General features: G+C 44.1%; 1 protein-coding gene across 2 annotated transcripts in view; it reads left to right on the top strand.

The window, feature by feature from the left end:
- The window catches only part of pop1 (POP1 homolog, ribonuclease P/MRP subunit), an 81,371-nt gene that overhangs the window by 5,240 nt on the left and 55,702 nt on the right, over positions 1-20,429 (top strand). For both annotated transcript variants that reach the window (XM_059977003.1, XM_059976994.1), the window contains exons 2-6: positions 3,491-3,575; positions 5,863-5,994; positions 8,005-8,109; positions 9,486-9,658; positions 17,613-17,861. In XM_059977003.1, the coding sequence (XP_059832986.1) occupies positions 5,865-5,994; positions 8,005-8,109; positions 9,486-9,658; positions 17,613-17,861 (657 nt within the window). In that variant the 5' untranslated portion in view covers positions 3,491-3,575; positions 5,863-5,864. The remainder of the gene's footprint in view (positions 1-3,490; positions 3,576-5,862; positions 5,995-8,004; positions 8,110-9,485; positions 9,659-17,612; positions 17,862-20,429) is intronic.

The raw sequence follows: 20,429 nt of genomic DNA, 5'->3' as shown, positions 1-20,429 counted from the left end.
CCAGCACAGTGATTTATCCCTTCCTATTTCTGGCTTCCACCCAGACTGACTCCGTGGACACTCCTTCTGCAGCGTCCTCCCTTTCTATAGCCATGATACTATTCCTGACCAGCAATGCCACTTCCCCCCCCCCCCCCCCTTCTACCTCCCATCCTATTCCTTTTAAAACACCTGAACCCGGGGACCTGCATCATCCAATCCTGCCCTTCCTCCAACCAAGTTTCAATAACAGGCACAACATCGTAGTTCCACGTACTAATCCATGCTCTAAGTTCATCCTCCTTGTTCCTAATACTCCTAACATTGAAATAGACACATTTCAACCCCTTTAACTGGCTACAATTATATTCTGTCCTTCCTTATCAACTCAGAACTCTTAGCATCATGCCCTTCACCTTCTACCTTAATCCCTGCACTCAAATTCTGATTCCCACCCCCTGCCAAACTAGTTTAAACCCTCTCCAACAGCCCTATCAAACCTGCCAGCCAGGATATTGGTCCCCCTGGGATTCAAATGCAACCTGTCCTTTTTGTACAGGTCATACCCGCCTCAAAAGAGGTCCCAATGATCCAGAAACCTGAATCCCTGCCCCCGCTCCAATCCCTCAGCCACGCATTTATCCTCCACCTCATTCTATTCCTATTCTCACTGTTGCGTGGCACAGACAGTAATCCAGGGATTACTACCTTTGTGGTCCTGCTTTTCAACTTCCATCTTAACTCCCTGTAGTCTTCTTTCAGGACCTCATCCCTTTTCCTACCTATGTCATTGGTACCAATATGTACCATGACCTCCGGCTGTTCTCCCTCCCACCGCAGGATATCTTGAATGCAATCAGAAACATCCCGGACCCTGGCACCTGGGAGGAAAATTACCATCCGAGTTTCCTGCATCCACAGAATCGCCTGTCTGAACCCCTGACTACAGAGTCCATTATCACTACTGCCTTCCTCTTCCTTCCCCTACCCTTCTGAGCCATAGGGCCAGACTCTATGCCAGAGGTACAGCCACTGTCACTTCCCCCAGGTAGGCTGTCCCCCCCCCCCCCCCAGCAGTACTCAAACAGGAGTACGTATTGTCAAGGGGTACAGCCACAGGGATACTCTCTAGTACCTGACCCTTCCCCTTCCCTCTCCTGACTGTGACCCATTTCTCTGTCCCTCATGGCCCCGGAGTGACCACCTGTCTGTAACTCCTCTCTATCACCTCCTCACTCTCCCTGACCAGACGAAGGTCATCGAGCTGCAGCTCCAGTTCCCTAACACAGTCCCTTAGGAGTTGCATCTCGATGCACCAGGTGCAGATGTGGCCATCCGGGATGCCGGGAGACCCCAGGACCTCCCACATCTGACACTAACCACAGAAAACTGGCCTCACATATATACTACCTTCTTTTGCAATCAACAACTGCCTCACCTTGTCCCATTACCGCCGAAGCCCGTGGAGCCAAAGCCCTTTCACTCTGCTGCCTGCTCCCAACGCTGCCTACTGGATATGGCTGCCTTCTGTTCGCGCTCAACTGGCTGATGTCACACGCCTGTGCAGTCTGGCCTCTCTCTTCCCCCGAGAACTCAAAATGTCTTCCCACTGGAAATTCTTAGGTGCTCTCCCCCGCCTTCTTGTTCCGAGTCAAAAATTTTGCACACTAGTTCCATTTATATGAAACTTCTGACAAAGGTCTTTTGAAGCGTAGCTTCAATCCTCCTAGGTAGTTGATGATCATGTCTTGCATTATTGGCGGGGTGTAGTAGTGATGTAGGCCATCCTGGATGAGGACTTATGGAATTGATCTGTAGGCGTTGGCTGTGTCTAACCGGACAACTATTAGGTCACTTTTCTTCTGTCTGGCCTTGCGATTCAATTGGCTGATTATTGATGTATGTTCAAAGCACCCTGAAAAATCTAGGATGCCACCTTTCTGGATGGATGAGTTGATAAAGTGGCTCTCCATTAAGTAAAGAGGTCAGCCTTCTCACAATCACCAAGAAGACTATCTTGCACTCTATGCTAAGGAGGGAGATTGTCTTAAACTGGGTGATGGTGGAGGAATCATCTTCGTTGGGAACAAAGCATCCTTCAGCCTGTTTCCAGCTTGGGGGATAGAGCCTTTGTTTCAAATCTTCCTTATTCCACAACCTCTGGAGGAGTTTTTGGCATTCCTTATACACGTTGCAGGGCATACCGCATAGTGCTGGGGCAGCAGATGACTTTGCTCTCTTGATGATATCCTAGACCTCCTTCCAACGGGGCTCTGCCACATTCAGCTCAGTTGCTAGGTTTCTTGGTTGGGGACTTTTGGTTTGAATTCTAGTCTCTGATTCTTACAGGGATCGCTGTGTGATTCCCACAGAAATTCTTCCACCTCTTGCTTTAATCTAGATAGGGTCCCAGATTTTTTTCTGTCTGCAAAGAGCCCTGGTGAACTTGAATGGGTTTTTAACGAACTGTGCTCTCCTTCTCTCTTTCTCCCTTCTTCGCTTTCACAGCTGCTCCATCCCCATGAGCTTGCGCAGCTGCTCCTGCAGTTTGCTTTTTAGGCCTTTGACACCCTTTCCATCCGATGAACTGTTTTTGAATTGTTTGTTCAGGGTCTTTATCTTGCTTGTCAGGTGGCAAATTTCATTTTCTCTCTTGTGTAGTTGCTGTCTTCTCAATTGGACCAAATCATTCTTTAGCTGAGGTGAACACAAAGACTTTGAGGGAGTCGATTTCTTTGTAGACAGGTCCTGCCAATGTAGCTTCCAAGATGCAATCCAGGTCATCATCAAAGTGCTTCCAAGATACATTAGCTGATGATCTAGGCCACCTGATCCTCTTTCTTGATGAATGGATTAGGGTGTCAGAGGGGGCACTCACTTGGTCACTCCTTTGGCACTGGGGTGGCTCAGGTGCAGAGAGATCTTCAGGTCTGTGGGTGTATCTTGAGACCTTTGTTTTTGCAGATTTTGCAGCGAATGCTCCCTGGTCAGTATTGTTTGCTTGAGCCTTCTCGTTATCATATTTCCAGTCCTGGCCGTTGCTGTTGTGTCTGTCCTATTGAATTGCTCATCCTGCCCTCCCGGGAGTATTGCGTATTTAATTCATCTACATATATAAATTATCTTCTGTATTTTTATTTTTTGTGGTTTTTTATTATTGTGTTCTTTATCTTGTGTTTTATTTTGTGCTTCATTGAATCTGGAGTAGTAATTATTTCATTCGCCTTTACAATTGTGTACTGGAAATTACGTTAAACAATCTTGAAACCTGAATCTTGAATATCCTCAGAAAAAAGCCTATATTAGATTTGCTAATATCCAGTGTAACATCCTTGATTTGTTTAACATTTTTGTTAATGAACCAAAATGCCTTCAAATCAAGATTTGTTTTTCTTCTTTTGGGTTGTGGGTCTTGCTTACAAAGCAAGCATTTATTGGTTCTGTACAAGCTGGTGATGGGTTATAATGATAGCTGAACAACCTGAAATATTAACTTATTCTCTCTCCACAGTCACAGTTCGTCTCTGGCTCTTGGATGTTCAACGTTTTTAACCTTGATTTCGGTATAGAACCTGGAGGCACATAATTAAGTCTAGGTAAGTATGGTAGGTTTAATCCATCCCCAAGTAATACCTGTTGGTAGATATAATAAGCTTCTGAAGTTAGGTTGTCAAAGGCATCTATATATAAGGGTGTTTCAATAAGACGGCATCCATCGTTAAGGGCCCTCACCATCTGGAACATATCCTCTTCTCATTACTATCACAGGAAGGTGGTACAGGAGCCTCAAGATGCACACTCAAATGTTTTCTCCCCTCCTCCATTAGCTTCTGAATGCTCCATGAACAGTACCTCACTATTTACCTTTTGCACTGATTATTTACACTCACTTTAATTTACACTCAGCTGTACTTTAATAGGTACAGCTGTTGGTGAATGCATATTCTTTATCAACCAGTCATGGGGCAGCAACTAATGCCAATGTGGTCAAGAAGTTCAGTTGTTCAGACCAAGCATCAGAATGGGGAAGAAATGAAATCTAAGTGACTTTGACTGAGGAATGTTTGTTAGTGCCAGATGGGGTGGTTTTAGTATCTCAAACTGTTGGTCTCCTGGAAATTTCATCCACAACAGCCTTTTGAATTTAGAGGATGGTGTAAAAAACAAAAAAAATTCCAGTGAATGCTTTGTTAATGAAAGAGATCAGAGGAGAATGGCCAGACTGGTTCAAACTAATAGGAAGGCGACAGTAACTCAAATAACCACACATCTCTGAGCGCACAGCATGTTGAAGCAAGAAGTGGTTGGGTCACAGCAGCAATAGACAATAAACATACACTCAGTGGCCACTTCATTAGGTACAAGAGGTGCCTTAAAAAGTTTACTCTAAGTTTTTTTACTGCAATGGATGGCAAATTGTACTACTGCCACAAAACAACAAATATCATAACACAAGACTGTGATAATAATTGGATTCTGATTCTTTTTTCCCCTTATAGCTGCATATGTGATTTAATTGTGGTCATTGATCACAGATGGAGTATAGCGTTCAGAAGTAGGGAAATCACGCTACTACCGTATGGGACTTTGTCGATTCTGCCCGTGCGATATCATGTACTTTTTTCCGTCATTTGAACAAATGTACTTGTCTAGGGTGCAGTGTGGGGAAAAGGTCCACGAGATTGATTTTGAAGTTAAAGGGGAACAACATGAGGAACAATTGATTAGATTTGGCAAGAACATTCTGGATTGAAGAATGGGAGATAATGTAGGATCCTAAGAGATGTTACAGCATAGATGGATATACAAGAGACTGCAGTTACTGGAATCTGGAGCTAAAACACTTTGCTGGAGGAATTCTTTGTGTCAGGCAGATCTGTGGAGGCAGTTTGTAAGGATAGATGGTTTGAGAATATTTTTGCTGGTTGGGGATTGTCAAGCTAAGGATAAAAGGTCACCTGTTTAAGTGAAGGAATTTATGTCTTGAGTGTTATGACTCTTTGGAATTAAGTACCCCAGAGACTGAGTCGTTAACAATATTAAAGGTCGACAAAGTTTAATGTTTATGGACACCAATCAAGAAAGTGAAGTCGAAGCCATGCTGAGAGTAGTAATGGTTCATTAAATAGCAGAACAGGTTTGATGAATTTTATTATTTATTGTACTCTCTTGCAGCAGTTGAAGTTTTTACTTGATTTGTGTAAAATTTGTTAAATTCGAAGTGTCCTGACCTGGGCTCAGCACATAGATTCAGTCAGTCACAGATGGTGTGCCAGCGTGTCTTTCTTAGGAGGTTCAGTATATCATTGCATGCTCTAACAAACTTCTGCAGATGCACTGTAGAAAATATCCTAGAGGTTGCATTATGGCCCGGTACAATAGTTCAAATGTGCAAGAATGTAAGAAGCTGCAGAAGGAGGTGGACTCAGCAAAATACACCATGGACACATTCCTTCCTTTCATTGATAATATCTGCGTGAGGTGCTGCTTCATTAAATAACAGCATCAAAGATTTTCACTATCCTGGCCACGTCATCTTCAGCTACCATTGGGCAGGAGGTACAAAATTCTGAAGTCTCGCACCAGCCAGGTTCACGAACGTGCTAATTAATTTCACACGTAAGGTTTTTGAATCACCAAGCATAACCATAATCAGTACAGTATAGAAATAGTATGGCCACTTTGATCACTTTGCAGCAAAACATTTTTTTTTGTTCTAATTCTGTTCTTGTAGGAAAAGTGTATAATTTGTTTATATTTGTGTATAATTTAATACCTGAGTATTATTGCTCATCTGATAATATGTGCTTGTGCTGTTACTGCAAGTAAGTGTTTCATACAACAATAAATTTGACTGACTTTGAGATTCTTTTCCTCCAACAGTCATGTCTGGAATCAATCGCAAAGAAAAGAAATATGCTAAGAAGATGAGAAACCAACCTAGCAATGTCACCTTTTCTTCATGTGATCCAGGGGCTGGTAGATCTGGAATAGAGTCAGTTGAATCTCAGTCAGGTAATTAAAAACAATAACTTCTTTACAGAGCTTTGAGGAGGTTTACAGTGTTTGAATAATCTGAGGTTTGATAATATTTGTACTAAGAGTGCAAAGTAAAAACTTTGCTCCACTTCTGTAAAGCATACCTTGTTCAAGGCTCTGTTCACTTTGCTGTTCTTGTCTAGGTGTTGTGCCTTAACTTAAGCTGCCTGATTTTCAGTCAGTGTTCATTGGTTATTTATTGTTGCATCCTGAGACACAGTGAAAAGATTTGTTTTGCATGCAGTCCAGACAGCTCATTCTGTTATGAGTGATGAACAGACCTGATGGACAATGGGGTGCAGAGTTAACCATTCCCAACCCCCCTCCTGAGAACTACGAACTATTGCTGTCGTTATGCTGCTCATGAGAGAGAGATAAAGCCCAGGCAAGAACATTTGCTACAGATAAGAGGGGGAGAGAGACTGTTGATTTACTGTATTATGACTTCTACAAGGATTATTTTCCTTCTACTACAAGGACTGTACTTTGCTCGTTAACATTCCTCAGGAGACAGCAGGAGTGGCCTGATTTTATGGACACAGTCATTCAGAGTTGATGGATAGCTGAGACCCCGTGAGTGGGGATAAAAAGACAGGTCTGGAGAGACACCCTTCAGACACACCAGTGGACACTGATTGAGTGTTGGGAACCCACAGAAAGGTGGGGGCTTCGAAGACCGAACCAGGAGATCCCTCAGTAAAGCTCACAGTGTTACAGCAGGGCTGGTGGGGACTTGTGTGTGTGTCCACTCATGCCAGAGTGACGAGTCTTCTTTCTCTGCTGGTCAGACACCCAGTTATGGGGTACGTAACAATTCCAAACACAAGTATGTTGAGGTAGTAAAGAAGGAAACACAGTAACAAGAGAGCAGAATATAGTGTTATAGTTACAGGAAAAGTGCAGTGTGGGTAGGCTGATAAAGTGCAAGGGTCACGAGGAGATTAGTTGTGAGATTAAGAGTTTATTGTACACCAATGGGATAGAAGCTGTCCTTGAGCCTGGTTTAAGAATATTAGTTATTACTGCTGAAAATAGAAAAGTCTCATGGCTATTCACCCCACCCCCTTAATTTTCCAGTCTCCCCAAACGTGAGCACATCTAAACTGCTGCTGCCTGTATATTATTCGAGGTTGTGGTCACTCGTTGGTAAACTGCTTCTGGTTGGTACTTGCAGTAGCCTCATTATTTTGTATTGGATATTAATTGTTGTGATGCAGTGCTCAGAGCTGTGCTGCAGGTCTGTAGAGCAGTCGTTAGTGTGGCAAGATCGGTATCTAATTATAAGCTGGAAATTTTCTAATTGGTTTATTTTATAAGCTGGAAATTTTCTATTTGGTTTATATCAGAAGGATTTGTAATTCTTAGGGTTCTGGCTGAACAAATGTTGAGGAAAAGCATTCTCTGTTTTATCTGCCTCTTCAGCTGAAGGATAACAGAGATCTAGAAAGGCACCAGAATATCAAAGGGCGTCGAGGGTCCTGTCAGGGTGGGATAGGAGAAGATACCTTATGGAGCAACTAGCAGAAGTGTGGCTTGTAGCTTTAGCATCCCAGTTCAGTTTCAACCTCTGGTGCTATATGTGTGGTGTTTGTGCATTCTATCTGTGACTGCATGGGTTTCCATTGGATGCTTGTTTTCTCTCACATCTCAAAAGCATAAGTAGACCCTGGTTTGTCCTCTGTTTGTAGCTGAGTGGTAGAATCTGAGGGGAGTTGATGGGAATGTGCAGAGAATAAAATGGAATGAGTTTGGACTTGGCTGGCTGAAGTTCTTGATTTTATACTGTACGGCTCTGATACCCCAATGGAGCATATAAAGTAAGTAAGTTTTTAACAGTGTGCTTAAAGAGAATTAGGATATAGGGATGTTGTGTCAGAGCACTTTATATCAGAAAGATATATTTTTGAATTATTAGCTCCTCATATTGTAAAGAAATATTTTTAAGCAATCACTTTTATCAATCAAAGTTTTCACTTTGCAATTCAGATATCAATTATAGAGAACAGCAGAGAGGTTCTCATGGAGGATATTGCCACAGAAGCCAAGGAACTGATCGTAAACATCTTCAAAATGTTCCCAAATTCTTATTTGGTAAGTAAGTCATCTGCACTGGACAGCAACAGCCTCTGTTTTTATGGAAATCTAAATGCAGTATTGTTACAAGAGCAATATCAATCACAACTTGAGATATTAAGGCACAGAATGTAGGTTTTAAAGTACTCTTAAAATAGAGAAAGAAAGGTTTAAGGGAAGAGTTCCAGACTTTGTGCTCTGAGCACAGCTGACAATAGTGAAGCCATCAGGATAGATAATGAGCATTGAGTTAAGAAGGGATTAAAATATTGCAGTGAAGAAGTGTTTAAAGAAGTTGGAGGTAGGGAATAGCAGGATTTTGATTCATGTGCTCATGCTTCATAAATTTTTTTTCTGTGTAATAGCTGTTGCATTATACACTGATCATCTCCATGACTTCCTGACAGATTGATAACAATATTGGAGTAAAGCTTATAACGTGATTTCTTTTAATACACAGAAGTCCATTGAAGTTTGGGTTACTCTACCATCGCAAATCCTCCCTCAAATCCCTGACAGAGATTCGTAGGTTGAAAATGAAGAATTTATAAATAGAACACTGGTAGAAACAGAAAAATAATACAATTGATCCTCATTTAGATCTTCCATAAACTAACCAATAGATATCACCTCAGAACAATTTCTTCAGCCTTACATCTTCATCTATTGAGCTAGAGCACCCAGAAGCCATCTTGATGACATGCAGAACACCTTTCAGAAATTGCATTCATTATACTTTCTGTGAATTAAAAATCTCATCCACGGATGGAACGTTATTCCTAATTTAAGCAGAAAAGGTTTTTAAATTAAAGACAACTGATGAATGAGGGTGAACTGAACTACTGAACTGCATTTCCTATTTATATATCTTTTTAAACTTTCTATTTATTCATTTGGGGAAATTAGCTATCCAGAGGATGTACAGTATGTTCTCTGCTTGTATCCTTTCTATGTAGTCTATTCACATACTATGATACTGTAGTTTATTCTTTCCCAAGAAGATTAGTAGGTGCAGAGGGCAGCTACTTAAATTCCATATTCAAATGAAGCAATCCAGAGATGCCCTACAGCGTTTCAAAGTGATTTATATTCTCCAGTCTGTGAGATAATGGACATGCAATTTAAGCAATGGTAGCTGGGCCATTTTATGACATGCATTTGCAGTAATGACTTAATACAGTGATTATGGAAATGCCACAGACAAATGTGTCTTTGAGTTATTTTGTAGGGCAATGTTAAGAATTAAAATAATCTGTGTTCAAATGTTGATGCAGGTGGTCAATGTGAATGATCAACATCAACATTCGCCAACTTCAAGAGTAAATATCCAAGGAGGAAGCATAAAGTTGTTAAAAGGAAAATTATGTCTTTAACATTTATTTTTCATTTTGCAGCAAAAGACTTTGCTCAGTACCGTGCTGCAGAAATCAGTGCCATGTTAAAAGCAGTAGCACACAAATCAAACTCCCAGTTTCTGCAGTCCCTACCACCACATTTGCGCAGAAGAGCGATGAGTGATAATGTTAAACGTCTTCCTCGAAGGCTCAGAGAAATTGCAAAGAAGGAGGTAAGTTTATTTCAAATGAATCAAAATTATGACTATTTAAAATTATAAATCGGAAAATTGGTTCATTATTATCAGATGTATAAAAGTAGACTGAAAAACTGTCTGGCATGTCATCCATACAGATCATTTCATTACACAGTGCATTAAAGTGGTTCAAGAGAGAACAATAATGCAGAATAAGGTGTTAGGGTTAAAGAGAAAGTGTAGTGCAGGCAGATAATAAGGTGCAAGGCCATAACAAAGTAGATCATGAGGTCAGGAGGCTACCTTATACTAGGGTAATGTTTAGTAATCTTGTGTTAGTCTTAAATGGTCTTTAGTTTGGAGTAAAGACAACACCTCTGAAGTTACTTTGTTAGTTATTTGCTAAGATGTGGTTTTTGTTTTAATGTGTAAGTAGGACTTTGGTTGAGTGCAACTGTAAAATAAATTCTGTTTATATAATTAATACACTGACAAGCCTGCAAAATCTTACTGTAGCAACACTGCATTATACTTTTGTAGCTCCTCATGTATATAATTCCCATTTACTTGATGCGATTGAGAGCCGAACAGCTCTTAGCATTACCTCTGCAACTGATCCCATGCTACCACATTTCATATTTTGCATGCTACACAGATTGGTAATTTATCATTCATTATTACTTTAATCTGATTTTTTAAAAAAAATTATAATTGCCTGTGCTGGCAGTGAAAAGATTGGTCTGGGCTTTAGAGTGATTTTGATCAGCTGGTAAATTTGGCAGAGCATTTGCAGATGGAATTTTAATGTCCATAAATGTGAGGTTGTGGCGACCCTCTTTTTGCGCAGGCGAACCGGCTCACAAATAGCCAGCGCGCGGGGAGAGACTTTGGTAATGCACCTCTGACGTCATTTCCGCCCGGAGAGGGCGGGCGCTAGGGATTGAAATACCAGCACCGCGAAGTTTGAATAAACTAGTCTCGAAACGACTTACCAACTGCGTGTCATTATTTCAGCGCTGTGTGTAGCACATCACGACATTGGTGACCCCAACGGTCCAAACAAGATTTGGACCAAAGATGACCGACTCTTCATCTGTTCACGCAGTTTCGCTACAACTGCCGACTTTCTGGACGCTGCGACCACGCGTGTGGTTTAGCCAAGCAGAAGCCCAGTTCCAGATTTGGCAGATATCCTCTGATTCCACGCGTTACTACCATGTGGTGAGCGCCCTTGACCAGGAGACAGCCGCCCAGGTTGCGGATTTCATACAGTCCCCCCCGGAAGAACGCAAATATGAAGCATTCAAGGCGCTGCTCATTGGGACCTTTGGCCTCTCACGGCGTGAGCGGGGTGCCTGCCTGTTTCACCTAGACGGTTTGGAAGACGGAATGCCATCAGCATTGATGAACGAGATGCTGTCCCTGGCTGACGGACACAAGCCCTGCCTCATTTTCGAGCAAGTGTTCCTGGAGCAACTGCCCAAGGGGGCAGTTGGAGATTGCTGAAATCTGCTGGCCGATGCAGATTTCAGCGACCCCCAGAAGGTGGTGGCCTGGGCAGACGTGCTGTGGAAAGCCAAGAGGGTGAGCATGGCGTCTGTCAGTCAGATTACCAGGCCAATCGCCCAACAGCAGACCAGACCGGGCCTGGCAGGGGGGCGCGCACAACGCAGACAGGAGTGAGGAGGCCAGTGAACAGTGGTGCCCCAGCGGTGGGGCACAAAAGCCCGCCGTTGTCGCCCGCCCTGCCAGGGCCAGGGCCAGCTGCCGCTAATGACAATGGCAGCTGGCCACCAGGACAGCCTCTTGTACGTCTGGGACAAACAGTCGGGACGCCGCTTCTTGGTCGACACTGGAGCAGAGATCAGCGTCTTGCCCCCAACGGGGTACGACACCCGCAACAGGAAACCAGGACCCACCCTGAGGGCTGCAAACGGCAGCCAAACGCCAGGGGTACTACCTAGAAGGCAGGCCCTTCACCGCGTTCACGGACCACTGCAAACGATACGGACCTATGCCACCTGCACAGTGCAGCTGCAGTTCGGCGCCAGCTGGCTGTGGTGGCCCAACCACTCCTGGGGGCAGACTTCTTGCGAGCTCACAGCTTGCTGGTCGACTTGCAAGGGAAAAGACTGGTACATGCCGAGACTTTCCAGACGTTCTCCCTGGGTGAAGCCAAGTTGCCGGCCCCACACCTGGACTCCATCACACTGTCGGACAACGAATTCACCAGACTCCTGTCCGGCTTCCCATCGATTCTGACACAGCAGTTCACGGCAGCCTTGACCAGACACTGGGTGCAGCAGCACATTCCGACCCAGGGACCACCCCTCCACGCCTGCGCACAAAGGCGCCCCCCGGAAAAGCTCCGCCTGGCTAGGAGGAATTCAAGGGGATGGTGGAATTGGGGATCATATGGTGGTCCAACAGCTCATGGGCCTCCCCCCGCACATGTTGCCCAAAGCAACAGGGGGCTGGAGACCATGTGGCGACTACCGCAGGCTGAACGAGGCTACGACACCGGACCGCTACCCTGTGCCACACATACAGGATTTCGCAGCAAACCTGCATGGCGCACGGATCTTCTCCAAGGTGGACCTCATCCGGGGATACTATCAAATCACGATGCATCTGGACGACATCCCCAAAACAGCACTCATCACACCATTTGGCCTGTTCGAGTTCCTCCGAATGCCGTTCGGCCTGAAGAATGCCGCACAGACATTTCAGCGGTTAATGGATGCGGTGGGATGCAACCTGGACTTCGCTTTCATCTATTTGGACGACATCCTCATAGCCAGCAGCAGTCGTCAGGAGCATCTGTCCCACCTCCATCAACTCTACACCCGACTGAGTGAATACGGCCTGGCAATCAACCCGGCCAAATGTCAGTTCGGGCTCGACACCCATCAACCTCCTGGGCCACAGGATTACTAAAGACGGGGCAACCCCTCTGCCTGCTAACGTAGACGCAGTCCGCCATTTCCCCCGACCCAACACAATCAAATGCCTTCAGGAATTCGTGGGTATGGTAAATTTCTACCACCATTTCCTCCCTTCAGCTGCCGGAATCATGCGCCACCTGTTCGCCCTGTTGTCGGGTAAGGGCAAGGGCATTACCTGGGACAAGAAGTCCGCCGCCGCTTTCATTAAAACGAAAGAAGCCTTGGCAAACGCCGCGATGCTAGTGCACCCCAGAATGGACGTCCCAACTGCCCTCACAGTGGACGCATCTAACACGGCAGTCGGTGGGGTGCTGGAACAACTCATCGAGGGTCGCTGGCAACCTTTGGCGTTTGTCAGCAAACACCTGCGACCACCCGAGCTCTAATACAGTGCTTTCGACCAGGAATTGTTGGAGCTATACCTGGCAATCCGGCATTTCAGGTACTACTTAGAAGGCAGGCCCTTCACCGCGTTCACGGACCACAAACCATTGACCTTCGCCTTCACGAAGGCGTCCGATCCCTGGTCGGCTCGCCAGCAGTGACATCTGCCCTACATCCCGGAGTACACGATGGACATCCAGCACGTGTCGGGAAAGGACAACATCGTGGTGGATGCACTCTCCAGACCAACTGTCCAGGCCCTGTCCCTGGGGGTGGACTATGCAGCACTGGCGGAGGCGCAGCAGGCAGACGACGAGATGCCCAGCTACAGGACCGCAGTCTCGGGTTTGCAGCTGTAGGACTTTCTCGTAGGCCCAGGTGAGAGGACCCTCCTGTGCGGCGTGGCTACCAGCCAACCTCACCCCATCGTCCCGACAGCCTGGAGGCGGCGGGTTTTCGACTCCATACATGGTTTGGCACACCCATCTATCAGGACAACCATCCGGCTGGACTCAAGCAAGTTCGCGTGGCACGGACTTCACAAGTAGGTCAGTGAATGGGCCAGAACATGCACGCAGTGCTAAACAGCCAAGGTACAGCGGCACATTAAAGCCCTGCCACAGTAGTTTGAACCCACCCACCGGATGTTCGACCACATTCACGTGGATATCGTGGGCCCCCTACCAGTGTCCCAAGGAGCGCGGTACCTCCCTAACGGTGGTAGACCGGTTCACGAGGTGGCCAGAGGCGGTCCCGCTCACCGACACATCTGCCGATTCCTGTGCCCGAGCACTGATCGCAACCTGGGTAGCACACTTCGTGGTACCGGCCCACATTACCTCTGACAGAGGCGCCCAGTTCACCTCCAACCTGTGGTCCACTGTGGCCAGCCTGTTGGGAACGCAGCTGCAGTACACAACTGCCTACCACCCACAGTGGAACGGACTGGTGGAAAGCTTCCACCGTCACTTGAAGTCGGCTCTCATGGCCCGCCTGAGAAGACCTAACTGGGTGGACGAGCTTCCCTGGGTCCTGCTTGGAATTCGTACAGCGCCCAAAGAGGATCTGCACGCCTCGTCGGCCAAGTTGGTATACGGCGCGCCCCTGGCCGTCCCGGGAGAGTTCATACCAGCTCCAAGGCGGCAAGAGGAAGAACCCGCAGCAGTCCTGGACAGGCTACGCGAAAGGCTCGGCAACCTGGCCCCCGTACCAACTTCACAGCACGGACTGACCCTGACCCATGTACCCAAAGACCTGCAGGACTGTAAGTTTGTGTTTGTACGAAGGGGTGGACACCAGGCACCGCTACAGCGGCCGTACGAGGGGCCATTCAGGGTGATCAACAACAACAGGTCCACGTACGTTCTGGACATTGGGGGGAAAGAGGAGGTTTTCACGGTGGACCGACTCAAACCTGCCCATGTGGACTTGACGCAGCCGGTCGCGGTTCAGGCACCGCGGCGCAGAGGCAGACCTCCCAAATAGAGTCCGACCCAGACTGAGGACATTGGGGGGTGTATCGCCAGTTCTGGGGAGGGGTTATGTGGTGACCCACTTTCTGCGCAGGCGAACCGGCTCGCAAATAGCCAGCGCACGGGGAGAGACTTTGGTAATGCACCTCTGATGTAATTTCCGCCCGGAGAGGGTGGGCGCTAGGGATTGAAATACCAGCACCGCGAAGTTTGAATAAACTAGTCTCGAAATGACTTACCGACTGTGTGTCATTAATTCAGCGCTATGTGTAGCACATCGCTACAAGGTAATACATCTTTAGAGTTCAAATAATAAAGCCATAAGACACAAAAAATTAGGCCATTTGGCCCATTGAGTCTGCTCTGCCATTCAATCATGGCTGGTTCTTTCCTCCCCTCCTCAGCCCCACTACCTGGCCCTCTCCCGTAGCCTTTGATGCCGTGTTCAATCAGGAACCTATCAAGCTCTGCATTAAATACACACAATGACCTGGAATCTGCAGCTGCCTGTGGTAATAAATTACACAAATTCACCACCTCTGGCTAAAGAAATTTCTCTGCATCTGTTTTAAATGGAAGTTATTCTATCCTGAGGCTGTGCTCTGTTGTCCAAGACTCCCCCACCATGAGAAACATCCTTTCCACATCTACTCAGCCTAGGCCTTTCAACATTCAGAAGGTTTCAATGAGATCCCCCCCCTCCCCATCCTTCTAAATTCCAGCGAGTACAGACCCAGAGCCATCAACCATTCCTTGTATGATAACCCTTTCATTCGTGGGATCACCCTTGTGAACACTCTCCAATGCCAGCACATCTTCTCTTAAACGAGGAGCCCAAAACTGTTCACAATTCTCAAGGTGAGACCTCCACAGTGCTTTATACAGTCTCAGCATCACATCCCTGCTCTTGTATTTTAGACTTCTTGAAATGAATGCTAACATTGTATTTGCCTTCCTCACCACCGGCTCTATCTGCAAGTTAACCTTTAGGGTGTTTGGCTCAAGGACTCTCAAATCCCTTTGAAACTCAGATTTTTGGATTTTCTCCCCATTTAGAAAATAGTTTGCACATTTATTTCTACTTCCAAAGTGCATGACCATGCATTTTCCAGCATTGTATTTCATTTGCCACTCTCTTGCCCATTCTCTTAATCTGTCTAAGTCCTTCTTCAGCCTTCCTGTTTCCTCAACACTACCTGCCCCTCCACCAATCTCATATCATCTGCAAACCTGACAACAAAGCCATCTATTCCATCATCTAAGTCATTGATATACAACAAAAAATAAATAGTCCCAGTACCAACCCCTGTGGAGCACCACTAGTCACTGGCAGCCAACCGGAAAAGGATTCTTTTATTCCCACTCACTGCCTCCTACCAATCAGCCAATGCGCTAACCATGCGAGTAACTCTCCTGCAATGCTATGGGCTCTTAACTTGGTAAGCATCCTCATATGTAGCACCTTGTCAAAAGCCTTCTGAAAGTCCAAATATACAACATCCATGATATCCCTTTTATCTATCATATTTATAATCTCAAAGAATTCCAACAGGTTTGTCAGGCAAGATTTTGCCTTAAGAAGAAATAAGTCAGCATACTATGCTGACTTTGTCCTATCGTCTCCTGCGTTACCAAGTACTCCCTAACCTCATCCTTAAAATTGACTCCAATATCTTCTCAACCACTGAGGTCAGGCTAACTGGTCTATAATTTTTTTTCTGCTGCCTTCCTCCTTAAAGAATGGAGTGACATTTGCAATTTTCCAGTCCTCTTGTACAATGCCAGAGTCCAATAATTTTTGAAAAATCATTACTAATGTCTGCACAATCCCTACCTCTTTCAGAACCATATAGGGTGCAGTTTATCTTGTCCTGTGACTTACGTACCCTTAGGTCTTAGAGCATTTTGAGCACCTTTTCCCTTGTAATAGTAACTGCATTCACTTCTCTTTCCTCGCACCCTTCAACAACTGGCAAACTGCTATAGTCTTCCACAGTGAAAACTGATGTAAAATACCCATTTAATTCATCTACCATCTTCTTGTCCCCCGTTATTACTTCTCAGGCCTCATTTTCTAGCCGTCCTATATCCACATCTCTGTTTTATTTTTTGTGTATTTGAAAAATTTTTTACTATCCACTTCGATATTGTTTGCTAGCTTTTATATTTCATCTTGTTTGTCCTAATGATTCTTCTAGTTGCTTTCTGTAGAGTTTTAAAATCTTCCCAGTCTTCTGTCTTCCCACTACTAGTTTTTCCTTTGTCGTATGTCCTCTCTTTTGCTTTTACATGAGCTTTGACATCCCTTGTCCACCAAGGTTCTTACTAATGGTAGAAGATACACCATGGGACTTCGGGGAGTATTAGGGATCAGAAGATGGACCTTGTGCAAATTCATAGACTCCAAATAGATAAGGTTGTGAAGAAGGCATGGGGAGGTGGCCTTTGTTAGGTTGGTACGGAGTTTAAGAGCATGAAAGTCATAGCTCAAATCCATGAAACTTCACTTGGGTATGGCCGGAATATTGTGTGTATTTCTGGTCATTGTATGAGAGCAAGGGTAAAGCTTAAGGCAGGAGAATTTTTAGCATGTTACCTGGGTCAGAGCTTTTTAGTTACGAGGAGAGGCTGCATAAACTGAGTTTGTTTTCCTTGGGGTGGAGAGTAGTAAGGAGGTAACTGACAGAGGCATATAAAATTATAAAAGGAGTAGATGGGGTAGAAAATGAGAAATTCTTCTCATTATGGGAATATCTAAAACTAGGGAACATGGGTTTAATGTGAAAATTAAGAAGGTTAGAGATATTTCAAAGATAGTTGCAGTTTGGAATGCATTATATGGGAAAATGCTGCAGCAGGTGTTATCATAATATTAAAGGAGTAACTGGGTGAGCACTTAATTGCCCAGACAAAGACAAACGACCAAGTATGAGTAAATGAGATTAATATAGATGGGTATTTGAGGGTCAGTGTGGATATGGTGGGATAAGGGCCCATTTTTATGCTGTATTACTTTTTGTGCTATATCACCATTGTATTACTGGTTGTAACTGGTTTGAAGCCACAGTGAGACCATTACTCTAAAATAAACTGTTCAAATGTTGATGATACAGAAACTTTTTAAGGCAACATGAAAATGCTTTCTGAAAACCCTAATCAAATAACTTACTAACCAGTGATTTTCTACAGATGGAAAAGATTGCCCACTTGAAAAAAGAACAACCAAAGAGCAAGTCTCGCAAAGCCCGTCGACGACATGGGAATTTGTTACTGGAATTTAACCGAAGACAAAGAAAAAACATTTGGCTGGAAACTCACATATGGCATGCAAAAAGATTCCATATGGTCAAAAAGTGGGGATACTGTTTGGCCAATAAACCAACTATTAAAAGTTATAGAGCCTGCTATCGTGCTATGACACACCAGTGCCTACTTCAGGTACCTTTCAATTATTTTGTTATGAGTTACACTGTATACAACAAATGTGTTTCGAAGTCCTTTTTAATGAATAATTTAAAATTTGACTTCCACTATGAATGCTATTTAGCTGTTCTAATATCCTGCTTATTCATCAGCTTCTTCCACCTATGAACATTTTAAATCAAAGGAAAGTCTCCTCAGTGATGTACGAGTTGGAGAATTCTTACTGAATCTTGAATGAGTGCCAGCATTGCATGGTTGACTGTTCAATGTCATAATTGGAAAGTCTGGACAATGTCATAATTTATTTCTTCCTGCTCCTCAACTGACCCTAATCTCTTAATCATTGTGATTTTTACATAACTTGTATAATCCAGCAATGGCCTTGAAGGCTATTCCGTTTAGAATGTAGAAAGCTGAGTGCACACGATGAATGAATTTAGTAATAGCTCACAACATAATGTGTTATAATTCATTTATTCTATTTTGATAGTTTGTGAACCATGTTCAATTCTGCTCCAAAATGGTTGATTAATTCTATTAGAGACTGCATTTGGAGATTATTCACTGCTATTTTGTCCAAAAAAGATGCACTGTCTGAGACCAGAGTAAATTTTCTTTTTTAATTATGCTGTTGCCAGTTAGATGACGTGGCTGATTTGTGATTTTGTACTATGATTCAATTAAGAAGGAATTTTTGTCACTAATTAAATTGCTTGGACTTTTCTTTCTAACTTCAGAAGTACAGTACTATGCAAAAGTCTTAGTCTAATTCTCATATGGGCCTCTATTGTAGAATTAGAGTTGGAAGGGGGCAGGGAGAAGGGAATCATGGTTGGGAAAAGGAGAGGAGAGGGAGCAGGAAGCACCTGAGAGACATTCTGTAATGATCAATAAATCAATTGTTTGGAATCAAGCTACCTTGCCTGGTGTTTCACAGTTGAGTGTGGCTGCACTCACACCCCAGCACTCCTTCTCTCCCACTTGTCCCACACCCCTCCTGCAGTGCTCCATCCTCACCATTCCAAACATCCTTTGCTCCTGCCAGATTTACAAACTGGCTCTCTGCTCCACATTGACAAATACAGTATTATGCAAGTCTTAGACACCCCTAGCTATCTATGTGCCTAAGACTTTTGCACTGTATAATTAACTTAAATCTAATTTAACTTAAATTTCATATTAAAAATGAAACTATACTGAAGAATTATATACCAGATCAGTATCATTTTATTGTTGTAAATTTTAAATCAAAGAATAACTTTGAACTGGTCAACATGTTTAAAGCTTCATGTGCTGGGAGCTTTTGATCATAGTTTTCACTAGGAGACTTAGAGTATTTGGATGAAAATCAAAATCGACATTCAGCAAATCATCCTTCACAAGTCCTGTTAGACCCAACAAGAATCCACCACCAAACATGTTTCCTTCCGTAGTTTCATCCAACTGTAGGAGGGGCAACACCAATTCTTTCAATTCTTTCAATTCTTTCCCCCCACCATCTCACCATCTAAACTGTTCTTCTAGATAAAGCAGCAAATTCCTTGCATTTTCTCCAATCTACTGTACTGCATACAGTGTTCACAATGTGGCCTCTACATTGGAAAAACAAAGCATAAGCTAGGTAATTATTTTGCAGAACACCAGCACCATTAAGCTTTCATTTGCCTGCCATGTTAATTTATCATCCTTCTTCTATTCTGACATTTCTGTCGATGACCTCCTGTGCTGTTACAACAAAGTCCAAGACCATTTTGAGGAACAACATCTCATCTTTCATTTAGGCATGTTGCAGTCTACAGGACTCAATATCAAATTCTCCAACTTTAGAAAACTTTTTATGAGAACTATTCATTTTTGCCTATCATTAATTTGGTTCAGCCTGTCCATTATTTTCCTTTGGTATTGCCTGACTTGTGCATGTCCCAAGCCTTAACATTAACCGAGCACAAGGAAGATTAATTTGATCTTAACTGCCCCTTAATCCCCATATTAGTCATCCTTTGAATCAGATGCAGTGGATAGAGGGGAACAGATGGACATTATTTACTGGGATTTCCAGAAGGCATTTGATAAGATGCTGCATAAAAGACTTATCCATAAGATGAGGATGCATAGAGTTGGAGATGATGTATTAGCATGGATAGAGGATTGGTCAACTAATAGAAAGCAGTGAGTTGGGATACGTGGGGTGTAACTCTGGTTGTCAATCAGTGGTGAGTGGTGTGCCGCAGGGGTCAATGCTGGGCCCACAACTGTTCATGATATACATTAACGATCTGGACGAGGAGATGAGTGTAGTGTATCTAAGTTTGCTGATGATACTAAATTGAGTGGAAAAGCAATTGTGCTGAAGATATGGGGAGTCTGCAGAGAGATATAGATAGGTTAAGTGAGTGGGCAAGGGTCTGGCAGATGGAGTACAATGTTGGTAAATGTGAGGCCATCCACTTTGGAAGCAAAATTGAAAGAGCAGATTATTATTTAAATAGTATAAAATTGCAGCATGAATCACTGAAGGTTGGTTTACAGGTGCAGCAGGCTGTCAAGAAGGCAAATGGAATATTGACCTTTGTCTCTAGAGGG

Source organism: Hypanus sabinus, chromosome 1 (assembly GCF_030144855.1).
Source record: "Hypanus sabinus isolate sHypSab1 chromosome 1, sHypSab1.hap1, whole genome shotgun sequence".
NCBI lineage: Eukaryota > Metazoa > Chordata > Chondrichthyes > Myliobatiformes > Dasyatidae > Hypanus > Hypanus sabinus.
This window is presented reverse-complemented; position numbering and strand designations above follow the sequence as displayed.